This window comes from Melozone crissalis, unplaced genomic scaffold (assembly GCF_028551555.1).
Source record: "Melozone crissalis strain CALT ecotype California unplaced genomic scaffold, PUWL_Pcris_2 ptg000007l_1, whole genome shotgun sequence".
NCBI classification, from domain to species: Eukaryota; Metazoa; Chordata; class Aves; order Passeriformes; family Passerellidae; genus Melozone; species Melozone crissalis.
In genome coordinates this window covers 13382340-13407610 of record NW_026535785.1, presented here as the reverse complement: position 1 = coordinate 13407610, position 25271 = coordinate 13382340, and the positions used below count along the sequence as shown (strand labels likewise).

General features: G+C 42.6%; 1 protein-coding gene across 1 annotated transcript in view; it reads left to right on the top strand.

Moving 5' to 3' along the window:
- The window catches only part of LONP2 (lon peptidase 2, peroxisomal), a 37185-nt gene extending 13529 nt beyond the window's left edge, over positions 1–23656 (top strand). The window contains exons 9-15 of the mRNA XM_054296240.1: positions 4309–4459; positions 5025–5151; positions 6183–6316; positions 14170–14312; positions 19042–19249; positions 20267–20457; positions 22144–23656. Of these exons, the coding sequence (XP_054152215.1) occupies positions 4309–4459; positions 5025–5151; positions 6183–6316; positions 14170–14312; positions 19042–19249; positions 20267–20457; positions 22144–22365 (1176 nt within the window). The 3' untranslated portion in view covers positions 22366–23656. The remainder of the gene's footprint in view (positions 1–4308; positions 4460–5024; positions 5152–6182; positions 6317–14169; positions 14313–19041; positions 19250–20266; positions 20458–22143) is intronic.
- The last annotated feature ends 1615 nt before the right edge of the window (positions 23657–25271 follow it).

The following is a 25271-nucleotide window of genomic DNA, read 5'->3' as shown; positions in this document are numbered from 1 at the left end:
TGGCACAGAAGTGACTGAGGGCATAATCCCAGCAGCATCTCACTTGTCAGACCTGAGGTGTGGTAGCTTTAGTAGGTGGGGGTGAAAGTGGTTCTGATAGTATTTGCCTACAGAGTCATTCTAATGACTCTCTTGACTGACAGTGCTTAATGCAGTGATTTAAATATGAAAAATGCTTCTTAAATTAAGGTGTCATGAGCTCATCTGGATGCTGTATGACATTCTGCAAATGAAGTGTCAATTGACTTCCTACAAACATCATTATTTTCTTCCTGATAGATAGTGGAAAATTACTGTTTTGACAAGGCCAAGGAGTTCTTTGAAAATCAGTGTATGAACAGGCTGTGGTTTGAGAGCTCTGTTTTGATCTTTGCATGTTAACATGAACTAGTAGTAATTTAAATGTGCTAGCAAATAGTGTGGCTTCACTTGTTTAGCTTTTAAAAATGGCAGTTATGGTCCTTTACCTGTGCATTTACCAAGAGTGTAGTACACTTTTTTAGGGTGCATGAAGGGCCTCAAAGTGCAAAGAAAACAAGCAGAGAAGTGTAATAAATACATTATTCCTTGTGCTATTCCTCTGAGGGATTTTATTTACACTTTGCTGAAAGTGTAATGCTTTCTGTTTCTGAGTTTGCTGATACCGCTCCTGTCATTTGTCTTTTAGATACTTGAATTAAGCTGTCCTAATTCTAGTCAAAGAATGGATAAAAATACCTGAAAATCGATTTTTTCTATTTAGCTGGCTGTTGTTTGCTATACAGACACAATGATTTGGGATTTCTTGGAAAGAGTGTTCCAATCATGAATCTAGATCTGTATATTAATATTGGTAATTTTATTCAACCTTTGCTGGGTGTTGGTTTTTTTTTCATTCCCTGCCCTTCAGTAGAGAACAATTGTGGTTTTCTATTGTGTCATTTTTGAAGGCAAACAAATTTAATTAATACCTGTTTAATTGGTCGTGTTGGAATTCTGGTACTTCGTTGCTGCTTTGAGATGTTTCTGTTTTCCATCTTTTAAAACCACATTCTCAGGGATATTCAGCTCTGCTCCTGTCATGGATTTTTCCAGCTAAACCTCATAAGGTTCACTTCCCACAGCCAGCCTGGGCTGCAGGGTTTATGTAAGCCCTGCTAATTGCCCATTAGTTGCATCTGGAGAAGTAATTGCTCTATTAACCATGGCTGGGCTGCTCCCCTGTGAGATCTTTGTATCTCCATACTGCTGGCTAAACATCCCGAAGCAGGTGCTTTACCTCTTCTAATGGACAGATGTCTCATGGCTGGACTTAACAGCTTCATTTTCTTCTGCTTCTCGTGGTTTGTGTGGTTGGAAGGTCCATCTGGAGGGAGCAGAGGTGGGGTTGTGCTGGAGAGCAAACAGTAGTCAGTGGTCACCTAACTGCTGCATCTGCTGCTCACACTGCTGCTTGGCTGCTAAGTGCCACCATTAAGTGTGAAAGGCACATCCTTTATTCCTTAATGTGTAGGTGTGTTAAATTCTTGCTGTCCACAACAGGGCATATTCAGGAAGAAAATTGCCATCCCTGTGAGCTTGGGAGCAAAGCTTGGTGCTTTCTAATTGCTGCATATGTGCTTAGTTCTAATGCTTCTGCAGAGCTGTTGCTTCAGCAAGACAGAATGTCTTCCTATTTCCAGTTACTGTTCATTAACAAAGGAATATTTTAATCTAAATTTAGATGACCTCTGTTAAAACCAGGAGAAAACAGAAATGGATCCAAGTGCCTGATACTGACTATTTGTATGCAGGGAAATTAGACCAGGAGCATAGCCAGGCAATTAAATGTTCATGGAATTTATTCTGGATTTTGTGGTAATAAAAGGCTGTTACAGAGAAGCCTTTGTATGCATGTGAGCTATCTGTCATAAATTAGCCAAGATATTTTGTGCACTGAATGTTCTTTTTGTACTTCATATTTCTGTATTAGTTGAGTATCTTGGAAAACTTTTGAGCTTGAACTTCAGCACAGATACCTAACTGAAGAACAGTTCTATTTGCTTTGGAAAGTCTGTTTGAAATACAGAGGCAGGACATTGCTTTGTATCTTATTCTAAAAAACAGTTACCATGACAAGGAATTATGAGTCCAAAGGATCTCCAGCCCTTGTAAAAAACTCTCAGATAATTCACATTTTTAGATATAATCCGAGTTGGTTTGGATTACCGTTTCCATTATCTTTATTGGATGGTATGTTTTGCATCAATATTTTATATATCTTCATAAATAACATTCTCATCACCAGCTTGGCACTTAGCAGGTTCATAAGGATTTCTAGTTGCAGACTAGAAGGAGAGAGAAACGTGCATGTAAATAAATGTGTCAAAATGCCAGTTTAGTCTGTTAGAATACATTGTTTTTCAGCAGCTTTGGAATTGCAAACACTTCAACAGATAGGCTAGAATTCTGTGGAGATATTGGTATTTAAAAAAAGAAGTAAGTTGAATTAGGATTAGCTATTTAAAACAGTTTAGAAAAATTTGCAAGAGTAGACTTTGTGTGGGAAGCTAATATTTGGTATAGACCTGCTTGTTTTGAAGCCAGTTTGTAGCTGCTGTGCTTGCATTCCCTGCCTGTTGTTGTGTCTCCCTGTGGTTCAGGGCTGGGCTCAGGGCTGGCTGAGGTAAGGCACAGCTCTGAATTATGTATCAGTGGACTTGGCTTGTCAGGATTCTTCAAGGCCTTTGCCTTTGTTTGTAAAGAAGGGAGTAAATGACAGCAGCTTCTTGCTGAAGAGGATAAGAAAAGCTTTTGAATAGCTTAGAGCCAGTGCACAATGGCATTCACTGAGTTCAGCCCTAGGTTCAGAATTGGAGCATATGCTTCAGTATGTTTTAAGATTTCACTATTAAGGGGAATGTGTAACTGCTCTTAAATCTGTGCAGCACTTCAAAATAGAATCCAAATTTATTCTCTTTTTTAGGAAAGTCAGCTGTGAATCTGGCATTTTGTAATAGAAGAATTTTTTAAGTTTGTTCTGATGATTAATTTTTTGAAAAGATTTTTCACTTTTCAAAGCTTGAGGAGAATTGAAGAGTAATGAAAATTCAGAATTGTTTATTTTATAACTATCAAAGAAGTCTCCAAATTCAGTTGTTGTTTTTTAATTATCACCACTGTTCTTGGCTATAATTCAGGTTGTGTGCATTCATTTGGGTGTAGGCAGATAAGTTATTTTGACAGTGGAGTGCTGTTTCTCAGGAGATGCATGGGTCCCATTATTTGTGACATGAGAATTATTTGTGTGGGTGTAGCATTGATCATTCATCATGTGGGAAGGAAGAGTGTGGCTGCACTTCAAGGGGGTGTGAGGCAAAGGTGGTTCTCAGGTGATACAGGAGCCAGGAGTACATTGCTGTGTACAATGAACTTTCTATTTGTGGCACTGTTAAAAAATCTACAAGACAGCATCTTAATACCCTTGTGTTCCACATATGGATTGAGTATTTATCACCTAATCTTAAATTTAGGCAAGTGTTGCATTAGCACACATAAGTTCTACTAAAACCAATAGGAAGACAACACAGTTATTGAAGCTCTACTTGTAATCAGTAGATTTTTGAGCTTGGTCAGACTGTTTTTGGTCTGCAGTGCTTGTTCAGTTTTGTCTCAGTTGTTTTGGAACAAAAAGAAAAACAATTGTGTTGTGAAGGCCAGGGCTCACCAAGGGCCAGAGCTTGCCTGGCATGTTGTGGGCAGTAAGAACTTGTACTGCTCCTTTAGTAATAAACCTGGACAAAGCAGAAAGAGTGGGGCAGGTGATTTTGTGACAGCAGCTAAGGCTGGGATTGTGTTCTCCCCCTTGGTCTCATAAGGGCGATCTCATGGGCTGGTGTGAGAGTAAGAAGTAACCTTAGAGTAACAAGAGCTGCCAGCAGCAGGTGAGGGCTGGAGTCAGGGATTACTTGGGAGAATTCTCCTTGTTCTGTGGGACCACATGAGCTGCTTTTCCCAGGTTGCTGTGAGTCCTTGAAGGGCCATTCTACCACGTGTGAAGGGTCATGGAGATGCAGCTTAGGGGAGGTGCTTGATGGCTGGGGAAACGCTGCAGCACCTCTAGAAAAGGGCAGCCACAACTCAGGGAAGTGGCTTTTTGAGCTGTACCTGTGATGTGACATGTAGTCACAGAGTAATCCAGGCAAGGCCAGGATTTATGGACATCCATAATGTATTTCATTACTGTAAAGTCAGATGGGACAGATCCAAATGGAATATAATAAAAATGTGCATATTTTATTTACTTCTGAATAAACAATTGTGTGACTTTTTGTGTTCACTCTTGTTAAGGTCTTGGATCCAGAACAAAATCACAGCTTCACTGATCACTACCTAAATGTAGCCTTTGACCTGTCCCAAGTGCTTTTCATAGCCACAGCCAACACCACAGCCACAATCCCACCTGCCCTGCTGGACAGAATGGAGGTTATCCAGGTGCCAGGTAACCCTGCAGTGCCTTCACTGCATGGCTGCTGCAGGTCCTTAAACAAGTTTGGGGTGTTCTTGATGAAATGAAAGGCAGCTCCTGAAGGAAAGCCTGCCAGGAATCTGGAGTGCATGGCTGGGGTCATTAAAAGGGACAAGGCAGGATGCCTCTGTCACAAGAATAGTATTTACCATTGCATTAGCACTCAAGAAAATTATTTTAAAGCATTTAGCACTCAGGAAAATTCAGTTCCAGGTCTGTGGTGATACATGCATACATTCTGTAATGGTATTTTCCTTCATTGATTAGTTTGTATTCTAATGGTCACTTGGCTGATGCATCTTTTTAAGATGCCAATGGAGAAAAATGTCTTTGAAAAACTAAAATTCTCTTCTTGTTTGCATGAAGTTACGAATAGCCACAAAGGATTATACCAACAGCCTTGTAAATTATAGCTGGGGGAGGTTTTTTCTTAAATTCAATCATTGTAAAAGATTTGTAAAAGATAAGAGATTTGATTATATTGTAGTATGTAAGCAAAAAGATCATTAATAAATAAATGCCTTTTTTTTTTTTTAAGGATACACACAAGAAGAAAAAATTGAAATTGCACATAGACACTTAATTCCTAAACAGCTTGAACTACATGGTCTGACTCCACAGCAAATACAGATTCCCCAAGTAACCACTTTGGGCATAATTACCAGGTAAATCTGTTCATTGCTTTCAGTGTAAATACCTTCTTTTGTAAATCAGTTTATAAAGTGGTAATACAAATATATCTTAATATGTATTGTCCTTAATAGCTTCAGCAGTTCAACAGTTGGTAGCTTATGGGATTGCTCTTTCCCCAGCTCTTGCCTTCTCTAGAGAACATCCTTTCTGTAGAGAATTCCTTGCTCCTGCTCTCCAGGTGTGGCTCACAGTCAGTTGTGCTGACACAATTGCCAAGGCCCTGAATAAACAGAGACACCTGAGGCCGGTTTGGCTGCACTGTGTGAAGCCATGGCCCTGGCAGCAGATAACATGTAGTTTAAAGAACCATGTTATATTTCTATCATTTTCATACAAAAATGGAAATTAGGCTTCCTTTTTCCCCTTGTGACTTGATGGGAACATTTGTTTAGATTTTTGAATTAGGTTTAAAAAATTAAAATACAGGGTTTTGAAATAGCTTCTATTCATTAGAACTGGGGTTTTTGTTAGACATGACAGCAAATGTATTGATCAAAACATCTTTGGAACTTGAAACCAGCTCATTTCCAATGGAAAAAGTGTACTGATTCAATGAATTGAAGTATTTTATAAGCAGTATTTTGGCTGTTTTGTGTAGTGGTACTGCCTGGTGCTTCCTTTTAGTTCATAGACTAAAACAAAATATTTTTTCATGGCCAGCTCCTCAACTTCCAGTGCGCTATATATTTTAAGTTTTAAAATAATTCTTCCTTTTAATTTTTGTGCATCAGGAAGAGCTCAGTGCTATTGGGCATTGGTTAGCATTTCATGAAGGTTTGGCACCAGCTGTTAGTCATGTCTTCCCACTCAGTAATTTATCTACAACTCTATCAGCAACCACAATTATTTTGATAAAAACAAATTCTTTTTTTTCCATGTACTGGAGTAGCCCAAGGTTTTGGTCCACGTGCCATCCATTAGTGTGGCTGTGTGTTTGGTGAGGAGTGTGTTCCATTGCAGAGCTGTGTCCTGCAGAGCCCAGCCCAGCTGTTCTCTCCCCCAGGTACACGCGCGAGGCCGGAGTGCGGGCCCTGGATCGGAAGCTGGGAGCCATCTGCAGGGCAGTGGCTGTGAAGGTGGCAGAAGGGCAGCACAAAGAGGCAAAGCCAGATCGTGCTGAGCTGGGGGAAGGAGAAGGTGTGTATCTTTGGAATGTTTTGTTAAAAAGGAAACTTCTAATGTAGTCACTCGGAAACTAATGTAGCAGCTTTTTCTCCTGTTTTATTCTTCTTTAAGGACTCTTGTTTTCAAAAGCCTGGCAGATAGCGTGACAATATTATTATGTACAGTTTTAGTGCTGAATTATGACTTAGGACATAATTTGAGTAGTCTCAGCCTGCTGAGTTGGTAATTGACAAGTTCAGTGCATCTGTTTTATGTCTTAGGGATGCAGTTATGATTTGTGTATGTCTTCCTAGGTTTTTTAATGCAAATCTTTCACTTCTTCTCTAAGCATGGCTGTAGTTCCTACTAGCTCAGAACTCAATCTGGTTATTTTGTTGTACACTAAAAAAATTGTCTACATGAAGGGCTCTGAAATTAGAATTGTTTTATGTGCCAATTAAGACCATGCTTGTTCAAAGTCTCTCAAAGCTTTGGTAACTTCTCAGCCACAGTTAGTCTGCTCTTATTTCCCATGTGTACAGACAGTGTTTTATCATTTCCAGTCATCAAACAGACTGAAAGAAAACTAAACACAAAACTCTCAAACAGCAAAAATACCCAGGTAACTGCTTCACCACTAAAGGCAGGTCTCTTTCTAGTCTGGAAATAGGAGAGGGAAGGATAAAGTGAGTTGAATGTTCTAGGATCACTGTAATGTCTGTGAAAACTGTAATATAAGAACATTGAATTTGGCAGTGTTTGCTGAAGCAGGTTCAGCTTGGTTTTCTCTGAACGTTTGGCTTGAAGGCAGTGAGCTCTCACAGCAGCAGTACTGAATCCATGAGCCATCCTGCAGTTTAAATCATCCCATCTACATTAAAAGGCAGAGCTTTTAGGACATTTACCAATGCTTTCCTTTTTATATTGTGTGTGTGTTCTGTACCTTCTGTGCTCTGATGGACTTTGAAGTCAAACACTGATTTGTTGATGCTTCTGTGATTGTGAGTGCTGAGCCTTGGGCTGTGCTGGCCCAGCTCAGCAGCACCAGGCAGTGCCAGGTGTCCTGGCTGCTGCACCTTCTGGGTGGTAACTTTGACAAGTCATATTTTCAGAGTAGGTAGTTGTGTCTGAAATGTGCTTCAGAGTCTAATGCAGCTGCTGAATAAAAAGAGATGTTCTGCTCTTCTGGGATTCTGGTAAAATAGTCAAGAGGTAAGTTCAGAGCACAACTCATGGTACTGTAAGAAGAAACACTTTATTATTAAGGCAAGTAACAAAAAGGAACTGTATTAGGCATCTCAATCCAGTGAGAGAGTTATTTACCATGTTAAAATTAGCACTGTGCTTGCAACTGAGGTATTTACACTGTTAAAATTATACACTGTTAAAATTAGTTCTGGACTTGCAGCTTACCAAAGCTAAGTGAAAATAGCAGCCCAAGTGCTTTAGAAGGGAGGAAAATGCTGGCATTTTTGGTTGACCCAGTTTGGAGTTAAGAAAGAAATAGGCTGTGAAGAGTTGCCTTTGTACTTCTGAAGTGAAAACTGTCCATAAGAAAAAGCTGTATTAATAAAAGGCAGTCTGAGGGACAGGTGTCTCTGCAGTGAAACTTTGTACAGAATGGTGCAATCTGCAGAGTGGGTTTTATTTTGTACTCACACTGTGCTTACACCCTGGTGTGTTTTTACAGTGTGTCATTTGCTGGGAGTGTATGAGAGTAGGAGCCTTTTAAAAAATATTTTTATTTTCATTCCGTAGGTTGGAAACAACTAAGTGTTCAAAACAAAGTTTGTAAATATCTCCAGATACTTGCAAGTTGATGCAAATAATGGGACTTGTAGTCTAAATTGATTTCTTTGGCCTTTTTTCCTCCTGTTGATTAGTGGACATTTGTGTAGTTCTGCATCATGATGATGATTTTTTATTTCATATAATGAATGACTCTGGAAGATTAGTTAATCAAGTTCTCATCCCTTAATAGTTTCATTTAGAATAATTTCTGGAATTTTTTTTCTTTATATCTCTAAAAATTCCTAGAAGTCATTTTTGCTTCCTGCATTTGTGTGTTGCTGATGTGAGACTGGCACTGTGCAGTCAGTGCATTGGTGTGCCTTGAGCTGTGACTAGGAGAGGGCAGATGCAGGCTTGCTTTGCCTGCTGAAACAGAATTTATTCCTGAGCCAGAGCATGGCCAAATCCTCCCATGGTGCTGTGTTTGTTCAGCTGAGTGCCTCTGCCTGGGGTTGTAGTAAGAGTTCAGGACACTAGGTGGTAGAATCACAGGCTTTGCACCATTGCATCGATTCAGTCAGGGTGTTACCTGCAGGGAGAGCAGCTGTTGTCAGGCTGTGTAAAGGTGAGGGTTTTGCCCCTGTGTGGGCTCTGGGAAGGGAGGGCACTGCCCTGCACAGCTGGGGGCTCTCTCAGCCTGGGTTCAGCACTTCCAGAAATGCACCCCTGAAATGCAGGGGCAGCTTGGAGTGCCTCCCTTGCTCCTGTGACTCCTGAGCTTCTGGAGAGGTTGGTGAGTGCAGGGGTGTTGGTTTGTGTCAGTTGTTGAGTGTGCACAGGGAACTGCAGCGTTTTTCAGAGCTCTCTGGGGAGTTGTCCCCGTGCACAGCAGTGCTGGCTGAAATTTCACTGAAACACCAGCTCAGATTTATGGGACACTCCTCGAGTCTTTTGACACTACTAGAAATTCTAGAAGTCACAAAAATATGTGAAACTCCTTCCTATTTTAGTGCAACTGCCTTGAGAATACAATGCAGCAACTGTGCACTAAGGCATCAGATCATGATACAGCATTTGAAACCCAGAGTAAAAAACAATTTGTCTAATTCAGACCCAGAGGGAGATTTAGGACAGGTAATATTTCATAACTAAAAGAGATGAAATGAAGATTGTATTTATGTTGAAACCAAGGCTTTAAACATACTCAAATATTTCCATAATCCAGCAATACAGAGCAGTTTGTTACACTCCTTGTGGATGAAACACTTGGTTTTAATTTAAATGCAAGTTTGACCATAGTGGTCAATGTGAACTGCCACATGAAATCTGCTGAGCACCAGTCCAGGGTGGAGTGACTGCAGGTACTCAGGTCTGAGCTCTGCTGACCTTACAGAGCTTCCAGCTCTGCAGTGAGGGCCTTTTTCTGAAATTTCTGAAAATGGCTTGGAATGACTTCTCTGTAGGAAGTCAAAAAGACAAAAAATGTTCTGAGAAGTTTGGCTTCAGTACAAATTAGTTTTTAAAGTGTTATTTTTTTCCATGTTAATTTATCTAAATATTCCTGCATGAGCACCTCACCTTCAAGTGTTTCAAGTAGACATTGTTATTGGAGGTCACAAATGATGGAATGCAATTATTTTGTGGAAAGAGAACTTTTCTGGTGCTGTGCGGAGAAATGCACATAGCATTAAATTTAAGCATGTAAGTAACTGCAAACAGGATTAGGGTCCCAGGATATTGTTCCCTTCCTAAAGAAACACTTCCTAAAAGTTTGGTGCATAAGATTTAAGTTTGACAGTGGAATGTTGCTTTTAGGGAGCAGTTTCATGTTATGGCTGGCTTTGATTGTGAACTGTTGTCCCATCCTTCTCTACCTCAATGCAGTTTTGGGGGGGTTTTACTTTGGAGGGACTAAAAGAATTCTGAGTCTGTCTGTTGTGTGCTGAAGCATCTGCTGCTAAGTCTGATGAGAAAGAAAGAATGTTATTATACCTTTAATTGCCCACAGACTTGAAACCTTGTCCATCATGCTGATGCTCTTTTTTATATCTCTGTAGCAATTCAGCAAATCAGTGTTGTGTTAAAAACTACTGTAAAATGTTAGGCTTCTATTTTTCTATCTTGGCCAGTAAGTGTGGCTAGAAATCTTTGGGTTTAAGACTTGTGTTGCCAGTGCTTAATTTAAATCTGTTCTGTGAGGAGATGAGAAATTCCTACATGTTGAGGAGGTTTTAGACTTGTGTATTCTCTTATTTTCATTACATCTGTAGAAGGTAGCAGTCTTATTTTTTTAAATCTTTGTGCCGTGAAATGTCTATTAACATTAAATCTTTAATTACATTTAATAGTTCATTGTCAGTATGTTTTCTTAGGAGTCCATTTTCTTATAAATCCATTATTTACATGTGAGACTTTGTTTTATTTTGGGAACTTGCAGAGACAGATTCCTGAAGAACATTGTGATCTTTGAGTGGCTGCAGATTCTGCTTGGAAAATTTTACAAACAATCTTTTTTTGGTTGGTTGTTTTTTGAACTTATTTTTGGTTACTTGGGGAGGGTCATGTGTTGTTTATTTTTAGTATTACAATTTTTAAATGGTAAAACAACTCAATACCATGCTGCTTTTGTGTAAGCAGACATGTAACAGCAGAGCAGCAGGTGGTTCCTCCAGTGCACTTTGGAGCTCTGCTGAGGGCACTTTTTGACCTTTAGTTTATTTTGCCAACTTGTCTCAAACTGTAAGATGATGAGGCTGCTGTCCTAATGAGAAGTTCTGTTTCTGGAAACCTGAATTTAAGTGTCTTGTTTTAGATAAATATGCCATTTAGCTTGTACTGTGGTTTATGGCTGTGTGTCTGGGGAAGGTAAGGAACACAATTTGTCATTGTTAGTGGAAATCTTAATTACTTGTGTCTGCGTAGATTCCTCATAGTCAGCACCTGTGTAAAGATGATAAAGGGAGATGGCTTTTTCCTTCAAAGAAAAAGTTAGAGTTTGTAATTACATTTTAGATGCCACTGCTTTTACAGAAAATTAGATAGTGACAGAATTTAGTTTACATTTTTCTAAAAAGTCTGGAGTTTGTTACTGTTACAGATCATAAAATGGGATCTACTCATTAGATCAGATAAAGAAAAGAGTTTGATTCCTTTAATCAGGTGGCCTCAACTTCCCTGATTTGTTTATGAGGAGTTTGTCTCTTCTGCTGTATACAGAGCTAGGTGAAATAAATACATTTGTGTTTGTTAGGCAGTAAAATCTTGGTATAGAAAAAAAGCAGCTGGTTTTAAACTCAGTTTTGTTTTGAAATATGGATTGTGTATCGGATTATCAAATAGAGTTGAAATTGCAGTCTGAATTGCAAGAATAGCATGCAGGGTCAAGCTTCCTAGACATGCCAGTATTTATGTCTTTGAATTTATTATGTACAAAAATAGCAGTTTAACAAAAGCAGAGAGATGTGCTGGAACAACAGGAGGCATGTGACTGGGGCAGTGTTTGCAGCAGAGGAATGGGATTCAGCCATGGAGCAGTGAGTTGGACAATGAAGATCAGTGGCTGTTGGGTGAGAACTGTTAGATGGGAGTCCTGAATGAAAGCTGAGGTGCTGCTGTCCTGTTAATGGTGATGTGCAGTGTTTCCCTTGATGCTCTGTTAAGGCATTAGTGAGAATTGCACAGTCACAAAATTATCTGTAAAAAGGTCTTTATGTACAGGATTAATAACAGGAAAGTTTGGATCTTGTGAAAGGAGACATCCTCATTCATCTGTTCTGAGAATTGCTGCTGCACCACTGACCACCTCTTCATGTTCTGGTAAATAGATCAGATCAGTGATTTGTGGTTTTCTGTACTTGTTTGAACTCTTGGATCTTCAGTTACTGTGCATGCATTGATGTGCAGAGGAAGAACCAGAAAGCTCCTTTTCAAACTAAAATTAGAAAGAAACCAAAGAAAGTAAACAACCCATATTTGGATCCAGAATCTGGTGCAGGAGTCCTGAAGCTCAGTGTACACTGCTGTGTAATGCAGACTTCAGCTGTGTGTTGGGCTGAGCTTGGGGCTGGGAACAAAAGTCCTCACTCTGTGTGTGCAGGACAGCCCCAGGCAGGGAGCACTGCCCTGAGAGAGCCTCAGAGCCTCAGCAACTGCTGCATTGTCCAAGCATTCTTCATTTCTCTGAGATGTTTCACTAAAACACTGCTCAGGGCTCTTGAGAAATGCTGATAAGCCTCCTGCACCTGCATCAGATCTGGGGGGAAATGATTCCCTGCTTGCATTGTGCCTCTGCTCCCAGTCCCTGGGGCCTGTGCAGTGCCAGGCCCTGCCAGGGGCTGCCAGTTCTGGAGCTCAGCCTTGCAAACAGCTCCTCTGCAGGCTGGGTGAGGCTTTGGCATTCACATGGTTCCCATTGCAGTTCACTGGCACCACGTTTCTCTTCACAGAGAAAAGCAAGGCACAGTTCTTCCCAAGAATATTTCTGGATTTCACATTCTCTGAACCTGAGAAAGAAAACACAATTCTTATCTCATTTGCTGTGCCTGTGTTGAGCCAAAGTAGAATGTAATATGGAGATTGTTTACCCACAGTGATGGTGTTTTGTTTCCTTGGCCTGTCAGGGCCAGGTGTGTGTGTGTGTCAGGACTGTCACTGACAGTCACAAGATTCTGTGCAGTGTGTGCAGAGTTGAGTGCTTGGCAGATTCAGTTTAGATGCAATGTAATATAATAATATAGTATAATAAAGTAATTAATTCGCCTTCTGATACCAATGGAGTTCTCCTCATCATTCCTCCCTTCCTTGGGGCATTCCCTGTGAACATTATAGTTCACTTCTGTATAAAAAGAGAAGACAGAGATTTGAAGGCAGTTCTGCTAAGGGAGCCCCTGTACAGGTAAGAGATCCACTCCTGCTGTGAGTGAAGGAAGGGAAGAGCCCCTTGCTGAACCCATAACTGTTGCTGTAATTGTTGGTCCCTCCTGGGTGACACTTGAGTATATTGCATTCAGAAGTGTCAGGCTGCTGGGGGTTATAGCCCTTCCTCAAGAGTGTATCATGCCTGGAGGTGTTGCTGAGAATGTCTGGTAATTGGACCTTGGAGGAATTTTTTGCTGCTGCTGGTTGTTGAGCATGGCACCTTAGCAATATCTCCTTCAACAAAGGAAAGAACAGAGCCCTCTGTGTGTGCAGTATTTCAAGACAAAAGCCACAGGCTGTTACACCAAAATTGAGATTTTTCACTGCACAAGGCCTGTAGGTGTTGTGTTCTGAGCTGGTGTTGAACACACAGGAGATGTCAGTTTTGTGAGTTAAGCAGCCTGAGTAGGTGGAAGGTGTCCCTGTGTGTGTGGGGACTTGGGCTGATGATCTTTAGGGGTCCCTTCCAACCCAAGCCCTTCTATGACTGAGCAAAGCCCTAAAAGTCCTAGGAGACAAAAATCAAAGTGGGAAATGTCACATCAGAGCCTGTGCTGCAGGGGCTGCCCTGGAGGGGCTCTGTGCTGGGGCACAGCTGGAAACACTCAGGAAAGAGCAGGAGTTCCTGCCCTGTCAGAGCTGCCCCCAGAACTGTTCAGCTGCACCTGATCCCTCCTGCAGGCATTAACCCTTCCCTGTGAGGGTGGGCAGGCCCTGCACAGGCTCCCTGAGAGGCTGAGGCTGCCCCATCCCTTGGAAGTGTCCAAGGCCAGCTTGGACAGGGCTCTGAGCAACCTGGCATGGTGGAAGGTGCCCTGTAAGACCCTAAAGCAAGATCAGCTTCAAGGTCCTTTACAGCCCAAACTGTTGTGACTCTGTGAAATACTGGTTTTCTGCACAAATCTGCTGAAAAATGTAAAGTCTTAAATGAGCCTAATGTGTTTTGCTATTTGAATTAGTTTAAAATGCACTTAAGCTGATGAGTTGCATCTCTGTCAGTGCTCTAGATTTGATTTTATCTTTGATGAACACTTAGAACATATTTAAGCTTAATAATTACATTTCATGCTATATTATCTTTAATTTGACAAGGTTTTGTGAGAGATGGTTTGAGCACATTTTCCTGAACTTACTGAGCATTTCATTGCATGTTTTATTTTTCTCTGTCATAATTTTTAAAAAATTCCTCTGTCTAGGAAGGACCATTACAAATGCTAAATTAGATTTTCTTCCCTTAGATTGCAAAGAACATGTCACAGAAGATGCCAAACCGGAATCCATCAGTGACACAGCTGACCTGGCTCTGCCACCTGAAATGCCAATTTTAATTGATTTCCATGCTCTGAAGGATATCCTGGGGCCCCCCATGTATGACATGGAGGTAACATCCTCGTTTGTTGCTGTTTGATGCTGTTTGTGGCTGATAGGATTGTTGCTGTTGACTGAGTCTATACAATGTTAATAACTTCAAAATATGTCATTAACAGCATTCTGCTTCTTATGTTGCACAAAGTGTGTTTTCACCTAAAGCTTTTCTTTTCTTTTAATTCAGGGTACATAAATGACATAATGCCCTGACTTTTCTGTTAGCAAAGGTTCCTGCAGCAGTGCTGAAGAATGTGGTGCTGTTTTTTCAGTTTGAAACAATTTTGCTTTTGTTTGGGGGATGTTTGGTGGTCTTGGGAAAGAAGCCAAAAGTAGAGCCCAGGAATCCTGTCTCTGCAGCAGCTGTGCTAAGGACTGTTCCTCGTACCTCCTTAAAGCCAGGCAGCATTTCTGGGTATTAAAACCACTTCAGTTTGCACCAGAAGTTCTCACACATTCTTTAGGTTAATGTGATTCTTGGCTATTAAAATGTTTTATGATCAGTCAGGCACCCAGCTCTGCTCCTCAATAGGCATATTTCACATTTTTTGCTTTCCCCCATCTGTATTTTGCTCCTTTCTCTGGAAATGCCATCAGTTAAAGCAGTTTGTCAGTTTGGGATTCTCATTTCAGTGACAGTGACACTGACAGTTGTTCTCTGTTCCTGAGAACTTTCCTCTTACAATTATTTTCTCCTAAATCAGAGGACCAGACTTCCAGTGGGACTTGAAAAAGGGGCAAGGTGATTGGGATAGCAGGAGAAAATGAATGATTGTTAAGGAATGGATCAGCTTTTAGACCTGAACTGAGCCTTTTGGATATGGAGATTTTATCATGGCAGAGATTGTTAAGGAAGAGGCAGAAATGAGGAGACAGAGTGGCAGCAGGCAGTGCTATTGGTGTGCCAGGTGTGGTGGCAGCAGGGGACAGTGGCAGGCAGGATAAATGACCAAGGGGCCTGGTGGCTCTGGGCTGAGGGCATTCCCAGGGGTTCTTTGGTGATCTGGTTTTTTACTTTCAGAAATTAGAAGAATTTACTCTTTAGGCAAATGACTGAATTGTCAGCAGCTTCCATTTGTTCTTTCCAACTCTCAGAAGCCTCTGTACCCAGCAGGGAGATGTCACAAATGTAAGAATTCAGTGCTAATATGGGACTTAGGTGTCCCACCTGGTGTCACTTTTGTTTCTGGAGTTCATTATTCATTTAAATTTGGTAGTGTGGCTGTGTTGGAAAAGAATTTCTGCTATTTTGTCTTTTCTGTAGGATTAAGTAATTAAAGTGTGGTTCTTAATTTCAAGTGTACAAACACAGGAGTGCTAGCTGGGGGTTAACATTTGTGAGTTTTTGTTTATTTGTTGTGGGGTCCACAATAGATGCCATAAATTTGCAGATAAGCATTTCATGGATCTGCTGGCCTCTAAACTGAAATAAGAGTGATTGAAGCTGCTGACTTCTGTTTCAAAAGGTTTTTTTAACATTTCCACATTTAGAAGGCAAATTTAGTGCATAGATAGAAGTAGAGATGAATCCACACAGATCAGTTCCCCAAGCCCAGGATTTCTTTTCATGTACTATTTGCTGTGTTGACTGAGTGAATATTTTTCAGTACACACTTTGGTTTTTTCCATGTAAATTGCTCAGATAACAACATAACTCCTATTTTAAGGAATTTTCCCAGCTAATGTGTTATTCCTTAGACTTGTCTCAAGTCCCCCCAAGGTTCTTTGGAGGAGCAGAGTTTCTGCTCTGAGCTTGGCTGCTCTGTAGGCACAGGCTGGGTCTCCTCTCTGGGTCTGGCCTGAGAGCTTCACCCTGGGCCTGCATTTTGCCATTTCTCAGCAGCTGAAACAAAGACACAATGAGGCAGCCACTGTGTCAGTACCTGCATGAGGCTGAGCAAATGGAACTGAAAACATGACATGACTTCATTGATCTGTTGTCCTCCAGGGAATTCCTGAGCCAGGGATTCATCTTTCACCTTTCCAGGGCATTGCTTGGCTCTTGTCTGCACAGCTCTCCAGCAGGAAGATGGGACAGAATATTCAGCTTCTACTTGCTGGATTAATTCAGTTATCACAAATAAATAATCTTATGTGTCTCCCTGCAGAACAAATGTTGGAATTAATCACATAGTGAGGCTTTGAAAGAATAATCTCATCAGTTTAAAGTGCAGAAGATTTAATGAAATGTTTCAGCACAGCACACTTTTGGGGGAAAGGGTTTCTGAAATATCCAGTGGGTTTATAACAATCTATTTGTATTTTTGGCTTGGATTTTAGTTGATGTAATAGGGAATTTTTTAGCGCTTTTTTTTCTTTCAAGCCTTAATTCTGCTTGAGTAACAAAGGTTGTTGGCACACAGGAAGGCCCATCAGGATTGGTTTGTGTCCTCATAACTTGAGTGAAGTTGAAGGGACAGAAGCTGCAGGTCAGGGAGGTGGCCTGTTCTAGGAAATGCAAGTGCAGATGCCATAAAAGAATGGCTCTGTTTCAAGGGCCATGCACAATTTAATCAGGGAAAAACATCAGGGTGTCTTTCAGAAGCAAAACCTGTCCAAAGTACAGGTTTAGATTGGCATATTTGTCTAAGAACTGTCAGTCTTGTGGTGATATTTCTGGGAAATCCTCCTCCCTCAGAGGGAAGCCACTGTTAATGTGCTTTGCCAGCAGTGATTTGCCAGGGAATGAATCAGAGGAGAAGAAAAAAAGTTGGTACAGTCGGGCTGGGAGAACCTGTGGAAGGAAAACAAATGTGCTCAAAGCCAGCAAGTGACTGAACTGGTTCCCATCTCCCATTGGGAATCAGGGACTTCCCAGCTTCTGTCCATTGCACTGACTTGGTGTAGATCCAAAACTGCAGCTGATAGCCTGAAATACTGCAAAATAAATCACTGTGCTGAATGTTAAGACTTAAATTTTGCAGTATCCAGGCAGCTAAAATGCATCTGACAGTATGTTCATGTACTCAGGGTACAGCTGGGTTGGTCTCATCTACAAACATTTTCAGACCTCAAGACTCCATTGCTCAGTGGCATCTTCATCACCTGACAGACATCAGCAGCCATCAGCTGATTCAAATGGTCATTTTTAATTTAGGCTGATTAGAAAGTGTAAGAAAGGATTTATTCTAATTTAAATTCATCTGACTTAGGGTGAGAAGAAATTATTCAGAGGTGCCAGGAGTGATTCAGTCTTGTGGGTCTCTGATGTGGTCCAGGGTGCTTTCCCCTGAGTGTTGGGGTTCAGTGGCTCTGGCTGTGTGGGGGTTTCCAGGGGGCTTTTCTGCAGCCACATCTCCCAGCTGCCAGGGCATTTGCCACGTGTGCCTGTCAGCAGGCTCAGAAAGGCTCAGCTTGCAGCAGGGGTGCTCCAGTCTCTCTCCAGGACAGCAGGAGGGGTTGCTTGGCTTTGGAGGCACCAGGTAATGCAAGGAACAATGGTCCAAAGGTGATCAACACCGACTGCACAGGCAGTTTCTCTTATCAGATCTCAACTGACCTGTGAAAGGAGGAGGGATCTGCCTGTGAGGATAGAGGAGGGAGCCCGTGCTGAGTCTGTTAGAACTGTTTGGGTTTCATTTGTTCTTCCATTTGCTGTGTTCTGTCCCTGAGCTCTCAAGCAGTCTCTAAACTGTTGCCAGTTGATGCAGAGCACAGTCTAAAAGAACTGAAACAAACCCCCCAGATCAATAAACCTTGTTGCTGGCTGCTTTGGGCTGGGAGAGGGTGTGGACAGTTGATTGTGTTCATCTCACCTTGAATGGTTTGCCAGAATAGCAGTGTGCAGTGCAAAGGGGAATGTTCCAGCCTTGTTGGACTGCAGTGTGACCAGGATGAGCTGACTTTGTTAACCTGAGCTGCTAAGCAGTGACTAAAATAATCAGAGTAAATCACTGTAACTAATAACTAACACACAGGGAATGGATATAGGAACTGATGTTAGCAGGGATGGAAATGCTTGGTGAGGTGTTTTGATACCACAGAAGTGAAACACACAGCTCTAATGCTAGGAAAAGGAAGAGCCTTCTTAGCCAAATGCTGCTGATGGAAGCAAAGGGCAGGGTGCTGCTGCCAGTGCTCAGCTAGGGGAGAGCCCAGGGGAGGAGGAGGAGGGGCTGTGTGGGTTCCTTGCCTGTGGCTGCCATTGGAGCTGCTGATTGATTGCTTGGCTGCTGTAACCCCTAAAGGGGCTCTGTCAGGTGTCCCTCACCTGGCCTGGGAGCACAGTCACGGTTCTGCTGTTCCAAAGTGTTTGTAAAAGTCTGCAGGGAACAACATCAGGGGCTTGACTGGCACAGCTCAGGCAGTGCCACCACCTTCAAAAGGGCTTGTGGGGAACACTGGGGAGCAAAAGTGGCTTTGTCTCAGGAGTAACAGGGCAAACACACTCCAGCAGATGGGTTAAGTCACATAAACATTGTCAGGATTGACTGAATACTTGAAGTCCTTTGAGGAAAAGATTCTTAGGGTGTTTTTGGGGGCAGGGAAAGTTTCAAGAATGACACACCTAGATGTTTGCCATGGCCTTAAGCTAAGCTGCCACATACAGCTCCTCTTGTGTAATTACTGTTTACACATATCCAGAACTACTGCTGCATTAAATAATAAATTAAAATATAACAGATCAGACACTTGGCTGAACTTCAGTGTTTTGATGGGCACAGTTGTTTCAAAGCCAACTATTGAATTGTTTTTGCAATTTTTTTATGGCCGTTTCCTAAACTGCTTCCTGTGTTTCCCTTCAGGTGTCTGAGCGCCTGAACCAGCCCGGGGTGGCCATAGGGCTGGCCTGGACGCCCCTGGGAGGGGAGATCATGTTTGTGGAGGCCAGCAGGATGGAAGGGGAGGGGCAGCTGACACTGACCGGGCAGCTGGGGGACGTCATGAAGGAGTCGGCTCACCTGGCCATCAGCTGGCTGCGCAGCAACGCCCGGAGATACCGGCTCACCAACGGTGAGGGACAGGGACCTGCTGTGCCACAGGGACAGAGAAAGGGTTCCAGCCACCAGTGCTGCCCTGGAGGTGACATCAGCCCCACAGAGCCTTTGTGCTGTTCTTTCCCGGCTGCTGCCAAGCCAGGGTGGCTGTGGCCTGGCAGAGCATGAGCTGTGTCTCCCTGCCCCAGCCTGGAATGCTGTGGGCAGCCTCAGTGCCAAGGTGCTTCTCCTTGCTTGTGGCAGACACTGCCTCTGACTCATTTTTACACTCAGGCTTTCCAGCAGGATTGTCATGATGGAGACAGATATGGAAGTCTGTAGCTTTGGCAGGTTCTGTTAAAAGGTTTTTTAGTCTAAGTTTTAGTATTTTTAGAGTGTTGGGTTTGTATGGCAGCTGTGGAACTGCAGTGCACTAGGACAAGAACATTTAAACAATTTTTTGTCTGAACCTCCCAGGACTTGTAGAAAAGTGCTTGCTAGATTGATCATCTGCTGATCAGGCAAATAATTGACCAGTATCTTGCACTATTTGTGTAAGTTTAGATAGGTTAAAAACCAAAATGTAATTAATGTATGAAATGCTGCAGGGACTACCTGTGTGCATGTTTACCTCTATGGTTTGCACTCCATATACTCCATCACAGGTGAAAGAACATAAATAAGAGTTCTACTTGATTATAAATGTGAGTTTCTGTGAAGTGTTCTCTGAACATTGATGTTGATGGTTTGGGACATAAAAAACCTGTGTGGAAATTCCTTGGTTTCCCCATTAATCCCTACTCTCCATTTCCCAGTGCATGCAAATGCCAAGCTTATTGGTTATCTTGTTACAGTTTTTTCTAGGAATCTGGATGTAGGAAAGCTGATTGGGATTTCTTTGTTGTTTTTTCCTGCAATATTGCGTTGTTTTTTTTCAGCCTACTGTTAGTAAATAGTGCCAAAGCTTTTAGTTCTTGGTGGGCTTTTAGAATAAAGACCAGGAACAAAATGGGTTTAGATTTTTAACATTCAAACCATTCTTTTTTTCCTTAAGCTTCTGGAAGTTTTGATCTCCTTGACAACACTGACATCCATCTGCACTTCCCAGCTGGAGCTGTCACAAAAGATGGACCATCTGCTGGTGTTACCATAGTAACCTGCCTTGCTTCACTCTTCAGTGGGCGGCTGGTGTGCTCAGATGTAGCCATGACAGGAGAAATTACACTGAGAGGCCTTGTTCTTCCAGTAAGCATCACTGGAGAAAAGAGCTAAGTTCTATTCATGCTCCCTATTTTGGGTATAAAATCTGTTTATAGCCACTCAGAAAAGCGTGGATCCAGAGCCTTGCTGGATCATTCCTTTGCAGCAATGTGGTCTCTGCTGGTGCACTTGGAGGAGGCCAGGCTGCTGCAGGATTGCCCCACTCCTCTGCTTTGCCTTTCAAGCTAAAGCCAGCCTTGGTGTGGCTTTTTGGGAAAATACATTAAATGTCTACTTAGAAAGGAAACCTCAAAGTCTTAAAATGCAAGGTGGCTCTGAGCCTGCAGTGCAGTTTCTAAATGTGCTTCCTCAGACTGTTGGTTCTGATGTCTTTGAAAAGTTGTGACTTAGAGCTCTCACAGTGACTGCATACAGGTTACTCCTGAATCCATGGAGCTGCTTTTAGGTTTCTCTTGAATGTTGATCCTTGGCTGTAGCTGAGCCAGATGGGGTTTCCATAAAGCTTTGTCAAAGCATGAAGGCAGAGAAGGCATTCAGACAAACAGAGTTTAGTTCAAAGTGTCAGTGGGGCCTGGCACGGGGGCTGAAGCCAAAGTTATCTCATGCCAGATGATGGACAGGAGGAGGATGAAGCTGGAAATCAGGGGCAGGATTTTGTTTCCTGCAGAGGAGACAGAAGCAGAGGGGCCATGGCAAGCAGTGGCCTGGGAGGCTGTGGGGTCAGAGAGTGACAGGACAGGCCATTGTCCGGGGGTCTGGAGCACCCTGCAGTGACAGGTGGGAGCCAGCTTAGCCCTGCAGCCACCCTGTCCCGACTGTGCCTGCTGCTAAAGCTGTGTGCAGAGATAAGGGACCTGTAAATATTAACCCACATTCTCCTCCTTCCCCAAGGCAGTCTGGAATCTTGCTGTTCCCAGTGACTGAGGTGCCAGGGCTGTGCCAGGGGCTGCCCTTGCTGCTGGGTGTGCAGCACGGCCCGGAGCTCTGGGGTCACGTGAGGATCACGGGTCACCTCTGCCCCTGTCACAGCAGCCAGGCTTTGCCCTTTGTACTGCAATACGGGCCCTTCCTCTCTCTAAAGCCTTGTAAAATTACATGTTTCTGCTCTAAGATGGTCTTTAGGAATAGGAAGGAGTTTGGGGGAAGAAGCTGCAGCTGTAAGAAAAATGTAACTTAACCCCTGTTTGCATCTCATTAGCAACTCAACCAGGAGGCTCAGTGGAGCCTCTCCACTCCTGAACACAGGTTTGCTTTGCTGTGCATATTTTGTTGTACAGCTCAAGTTATTTTTCATGGGACATTGCTGCCTTAGGACTCCTTTCCCCCTACATCTAACACTGCCTTCAGCTGAAAAACCTTCTGTTCTAGTGAAGGTGCTGGATTTCAGCACGCGATATTAAATAAAAACAGAGTGAAGGCCATTTTTGTTATAGAAATTCCTGAAAAGCAATATTGATTCTCTCATACCTCACTCCTAAATGTATTTTTCTCTGGTTATTAGCTGTTACAGAAAGAATACTGTAGCATATTAACATACTTCCCTCATTAAGCACATGATGAGCTACAACTCTGACTGCATTTTTAATTGCTTTCCTAAATGACTGAGGGAGGCAGAACCTTTCCTCAAAATTTAACTCCTGATGTGATGTTACAATAATTCTTTTATTCGATTAGTTCAGTTTTTATCCATCTGTCTCATCTCCTCCTTAGGTTGGGGGCATTAAAGACAAAGTGCTGGCAGCACACCGAGCTGGCCTGAAGAGAATCATCCTCCCGCAGAGGAATGAGAAGGACCTGGAGGAGATCGCGGCGCCCGTGCGGCAGGAGCTGAGCTTCGTGCTGGCCTCGTGCCTGGACCAGGTGCTCAACGCCGCCTTCGACGGCGGCTTCGCGGTCAAGGCCAGCCTGGAGCACCTCAACTCCAAACTCTAGGCAGCCAGGCTGGGGCACTTCTCTCTCCGGTTCCACAGTCCTTGATCTCTTTCAGCTACATTTAGGTATCAGGTACAACTATGAGCTAAATGGCTTTGAATGGGGGTGTTGGTGCCATCAAAAGGAAGATGCTGCTGCAGTTATGAACCTGGAATTGCACTTTAGGGGCATTTGCTGCTTTTTATCAGCAAAGAATCTTGAATCTCATTTCCTGATAGATTTGAGCATGAGAAAGAATTCCTTAGCCTGTCTGGCACCTAGGTGTGTACATGGCAGCAGCTGGTCACATCCTTAAAGAGGGAATAATGTGCAGCAGGAGGGGGGTCATAGGTGGAGTTGTTACAAAAAGCAAACTGATTTAGTGCAGGTTTACTTATTTACAAAATATCTGTAATAATAATGAATAATGATGTGCTAAGGAGCAGCAGTATCTGGGGAAAATAAGGTTTTTAAAATCTAAAAAAATATGCTTAACGCATCTGAAGAGAAGCACTGTGGCCTAATAAATGAAGTTAGGAAGTTCTTTTAGCACTTGGTTCTAGTTTGTTCTATTTTTCAAATGCAGGAAGCAATGCCAGAACTGAAGTGTAGATATTATTGTGTAGGAAGGGAGAGAACACATCAGTTCCATCTGCACAGCTGTCCCTGCAGCAGCAGCAGGGGGGGTGGAGTGTGCATGAGGCCTTAATGAAAAACCCAGGAATGTTCTGGAGGGGCAGAGTGCATGTCCTTCATTCCTACCCACCACAAACCCACTTGGTTCTGGGATCCCCATGCTTGGAGGTTCACCTATGGAAATTAAATCCATTTGAACAATGCCAAGAAAATTCTGAATCTTTATTCAGTGTGAGTAATGTAAGGTTCAGGAAGTCTGGCAGCCTCCCTGTCCTTTGTTAGCTTTGTCTCTTATCTCCCCTTGAACCTCAGTGAGGACTGTGCTTCAGTGAGTGATTCTTTATTCCAGGGGCAGCCCCACAAGCAAATCCTGGGTGTTGTTACATCCTTCTCTTGCTCACTGGTTCTGAAACAACCCCCAAAGTGCTTATGAAACACAAGCTGTACCAGTCACAACAGCCTATTCTAGAAGCTGCCTAAAAATCAAAAGTAAAGAGTTTGCTTTGCTTTCATTTTTGTAGATAACAAAGCTGATTTACCTGGAATAGAACAGCACTGATTAAAATCAATTCAGTGGGAATTTCAACACCTATTTTACAAAAGATTTTACAACTTTGACAAAAGACCTAATCTAATAAAATGATAAAAATAAAACCTGCTTCTGTGTCAGTATTTTAAGAGCTGCACTCTTAGTCACTCACAAGTATGTTTTGAGTCTACAGACAACAGCCCCAGCCTCAGAACATGCTCTGCCTCATGAGAAATGTGCAGGGAAGAAGTGCAAAGAAATTTTCCCCTGGGTAAAACCCCAGCCTGGTAACTCTGTGCTGCTGCTTTGCTTTTGATCAAACCAGGAGGGAAAAATCCTTTACCAAACAGATGGAGGAACAATCCTGCACTGCTCTGCACTTCGAGAGCAATGACATGCTTGGAATTCCAGCACGGTCTGTTTACACATGGACAAAACAAATCTGCATTTTTTTAGAAGAGAATAAGGACAACAAAAAAAAAAGTTTCCAGCATGGTCAACAGGGAGCTGCTCCCCAGAAAGTTTAAGGATGACTTTCTGTCTGACACATCACCCCAACTCCTAAGCCTCATCCCCACGGACTCCACCTGAAGGTGAGGGGTGTAATGGCACCCTGAGGACAATGCCAGGCATTCAGTGCCAGCTCCTCCTGTCCCTGCTGCCAGAGCTGGGGAGGTTCTGTTACTGAGCTGAGATTCCTTTGAGCCAACATAAGCACGAGCCATTACAGCAGCCACTACAGCCACACTTTGGTGCCTTTTGTTTGCTTCCACTGAGCACAGTAATCCGTGCAGCAGGGAGCCAGAGCAGTGCAGAATGAAGGGATGCCAATACCCTGGGGAGTATCTGCTTAGGAACAGTTACATGGAGCAGAGATTCAACTTGTGTCCCTCAGAAAAATACCCCAGAACAGCTGAAGCTTATCAAAGTGCTTTCCTGTATCCACACTGTAAACTGCTACAGACAGTAACTATCCCATGGAACACTTCCTGCTTTAATCACAGCAGCTTGGAAGAGATTCTGGGTAAAACAACAGGACAGGCAGCAATACAAAACCATTCACCTGCTTTAATTTTAAACCACTACTGCAAACAAGAACTAGCAGGAACCGTCACAACAGAATCAAAATATTTACATCCACATTTGTCAAACATTTTAAGGCCTTTTTTTTCCAAAAGGGCAATGAAAAACCATGGAGGTAGTGCTAGCAGACAAATGCAAGATTTACTGTTTTTCATCTTTTAGAGACAGATTTGAATACTCCTCCCAATACAGCAAAGTAAAACAGCACTTTCTAAAATAAACAGCTAATGTTAAGACAATGCCAGGCTTTAATACACCATTTATTTTAGATAAGGTAGTAAACTGTACAGACTTCTAGTATGTTTTTTTTTCATATATAACAGTGTAGTTGACTTACCAGATCCTCACTCTTTAGGCTTTTTAATACTGTTGAGGATCTGGGCCCAAGGGTAATTTCATAATTCCATCTGATGATGGATATTAAAGGTTTTGCACAATTATTTAACACCAAATGGAGCAATACTAATTTACATTACAGTAAGTCAGCATACAGTAGTTATGCTATAGCTCTTGTCCTCTGTGAAACATGAACAAACCTGTCTGAGCACAGCTTCTAAAGCTCACTGCAAAGGCCATTCCTGAAGGCCCCTTCCAGGGCACAGCCCTGACCTTCAGCACACTGTGGCTCAGTGAAACCCCTGCAGCTCAGCACAAGGGCTCAGGGGTGACACAGCCCCAG